At 30.3% G+C, this 3,346-nt stretch overlaps 1 protein-coding gene across 1 annotated transcript; it reads left to right on the plus strand.

The window, feature by feature from the left end:
- Positions 1-1,269: 1,269 nt before the first annotated feature.
- Positions 1,270-2,077, plus strand: LOC107857679. The gene is made up of 2 exons (XM_016702532.2): positions 1,270-1,581; positions 1,679-2,077. Exons 1-2 carry the CDS (start codon positions 1,270-1,272, stop codon positions 2,075-2,077), a joined length of 711 nt encoding a protein of 236 aa, XP_016558018.2.
- The last annotated feature ends 1,269 nt before the right edge of the window (positions 2,078-3,346 follow it).

A 3,346-nucleotide genomic window follows, 5' to 3' on the forward strand; every position in this document is an offset into this window, starting at 1 on the left:
TTCTGTTTTATACATTGATTAAGTTTTTATGAGTTGTTACAGATATGTACTGATAACATGAATACATACTTTATGAAATTTAATTCTTTGATTAATATGTTGTATTATTTTGTTTTGTGTTATTTAAAAAATGAATGTATAATTTATATTATACATTCAGAGATATGTATAATATTACTGGACAGTTGTTGGAATACATTTATTTTCTTTCTATTCGCTAGATTAATACTTTTAGTTAATACAATGACTAAGTTTTTATATTTTGATGAAGCTATGTACTCATTTGTCGTAACGAAGCCTCTTTTATGAATGAATCAGAATTGTTTGTGATTAAAACATTTGTTTCGGAGCATAGTTGCAGTCTTAGGGACCGAGTGCTGAATAATTTGTTGCGACAAGTAATTTTGTGAGTGAATTTACTGCTCCAAAATTAATCAATCACAAAAGAATACACACCCCCGCGGACATTATCGAAGATATAAAAGTTGTTTACGGAGTCGACATTAATTACATGAAAGCATGGCGCACAAAAGAGAAGGCAATTGCGATGCTTAGAGGTGGACCAGCAGATGAATATAGAAAAATGCCCTGTTATATATATATATATATATGTTGAACCAAATGTATCCCCAATCGCACATTCAGATGCATAAGGCAGTAGATAACGAGTTTAAATACTTGTTTATTGCATTGCGTCTGATAATTAGGAGTTTTGAATTTTGTAGACCTGTTGTTGTTGTTGACGGGGAACATTTAAGAGGTCCATATGAAGGAACATTTGCATCGGCAAGCACATTAGATGGTGCAGGTATTGTGCGTTTAATTTTTTTTGTGTGTTGTACTTTTTTTTTGTTTTGTTATTTACTATATATTATTTTATCTTATACATTGTTAAATTTTTGTGCAGGTAAATTTTTGTTATTTACTATATATTTTTTTTAAATGATTGACTTTTTTAATTTATATGTAGGTTGCATTCTGCCATTAGCTTACGGTGTTGTTGATTCGGAGAATGACAATGCGTGAATTTGATTTTTTCAAAAGTTTAGAGAGGCATTTGGTGAAAGAGACAACATGTGTGTTGTTTCAGACAGAAATGAAAGTATCATAAAAGGTGTAAGCATTGTTTATCCTAATGTCCCTCATCTAGCATGTATATAGCATTTATGGAAAAACGTTTGCACCCATTTTAGGAAAAGTAAAGATAGACTTAGTGACCTTTATTATTCCATGGCTAAATCTTATAAAAAAGAAGATTTTGAATAAATTATGTCAAAGGTTGCTAAGGTTGATCAAAGAGTTAAGAAATATCTGGTGGAAGCTGGGTATGAAAAATGGGCTAGGTGTCACTCACCAGTAAATAGAGGTAGGATGATGACTTCAAATATAGCCGAATGTATTAATGGTTGTTTGATTGAGGCTAGAAAACTTCCTATTCTAGGTTTCCTAGAAGAAGTTAGAATCTTATTTGCTGCATGGAATTGTAAGAACAACGAAATTGCATCGTACACAAATACAACTTTTGGCAGAAGATTTGAAGAAATTCTAACTCATAATAGTGTTAAAGCATTGCGGATGATGGTATGTGTTAAAATAATTATGGAACAGAAACTTTCTTTTACATTAAGTGTATATTAATATTTTTGCATCTGAAACATGTTATACCTTTTGGTAACAGGTTAAACCAGCAGGGAGTTATCTTTATTGTGTTTATGATTTGGGACGGAGGTACATTGTAGATATTGAGCGTGACACGTGCAATTATGGTCGATATCAAATTGATGAAATACCTTGTCCAGATGGAATTGCCGTATTAAAAAGTAAAAATGTGGATGTAAAGGATTATGATCGTTATTGTGCTGAATTGTACAGGCCACAAACCATAGTGAAGACATATGAACTCCCGATAGTTCCAATGCCAGACAAGAAGGCTTGGAATGTTCTACGTTTTGTTAATGATGAAAAAGTTTTGTCGCCCAAATATCGAAGACCTCCTGGAAGTCCAAAAAAAGGAAGGCATCTGAAATCTAGTGAATCATTGTCTTCAAATTCAAACCGTTGCGGTAAATACGAATGAGCCGGTCACAATCGTAGGACTTGTGATTTCTTTCCAAAGGAGTCATGATGAAGATAATATTATTTTTTACATGTTGATGGTTCGTTTGTTTTTAGTAATATAATCCGTTTAATTAGATTTCTTTGGAATGCTAGAACAATTAATTTTAAGTTTTTTGGTTGCTATTTGAGTTTCACTTGTTCATTTAATATTTAATAGTATTTGAACAGATTGTGTAATTTTTTGTTTATCATATTTCATAACCATATCACTGTAATTTCCAACTGATTGGTATATGTGTTATGTTGACCGAGAAATATAACATTCACTTAAAAAATAGTTGAAACATAATCTGTATGAACTATTATACGTTAGTATTTACTGAGTAAGAAATGTATGATTTAGCGTTATACGTTGTGTTGGTGTATTATCTTTCACAGAAAAAAATGTCATTCTATTCAATATTAATTGTTACACATTATACGTTTATATATTGTTTTATTCATTTAAGAATGTATAAATTAGATTATACATTTGTATCATTGTATGAAATTGTGTAATAATTTATAAAAGTGATTCTGGTAAACTATGTTAGAAAATTTTGTTTAAGAAAATATAAAGTGTGATAACAGGATACTATATGTAACGTGTAACATATATTTAACGTATTAATAATTAGTGTAATGTAGTTTTACCTGAAAAGAAAATTTACGTTACAGTAAAAATATTATGTGTTCAAATGCAATGGCAATATATATTTATTTTTTGTTTGTACACGTCGTAAAAAAAGAATATAAGGAAAACTCAATTTCGACTAAGAAAAACTTTGTATCATAACAATATTGTGTAAGAAACTGCTAATCAATTGTTTCAAAAAAAAAAAGACATACATAAAATGTTCATTAACCATAAGAAAGTATTACTGGTAATGTGTAACATTAAACACCAAAAATAAGAAATAGTTCTATCAATGCCAACAATTAGAAAACATTGCTACTCTAAAGTAACAATTGCATTTGCTTCAATTTCTTCGATAACACTTTTCCTTGGTCGAGGCGGATCTCCATTATCACTCGTGTACCCTTCATTTGTCTTTTCCACTCCGTAATGCCACAGTAAGGAAGCATATCGTGCACGTTGACATGCAGAATCAAACCCACATGAATGAACTTGTAGTCCTTCGCTTAATATTTCTGCATAGGCACACACAAATACGCCACAGTCCCTGAATTCAAATAATAATAATAATAATAATAATAATCAGTAAATCAATTCTAACATTATTATACA

The sequence above is a fragment of the Capsicum annuum genome, chromosome 2 (assembly GCF_002878395.1).
Source record: "Capsicum annuum cultivar UCD-10X-F1 chromosome 2, UCD10Xv1.1, whole genome shotgun sequence".
Lineage (NCBI taxonomy): Eukaryota > Viridiplantae > Streptophyta > Magnoliopsida > Solanales > Solanaceae > Capsicum > Capsicum annuum.

Bases quoted from the DNA above. Each gene is read 5' to 3' on its own strand.
- LOC107857679 (XM_016702532.2), top strand. From the start codon at position 1,270: ATGTCAAAGGTTGCTAAGGTTGATCAAAGAGTTAAGAAATATCTGGTG. The intron at 1,582-1,678 runs GTATGTGTTAAA...TTTTGGTAACAG, and splicing joins TTAAAGCATTGCGGATGATG to GTTAAACCAGCAGGGAGTTA.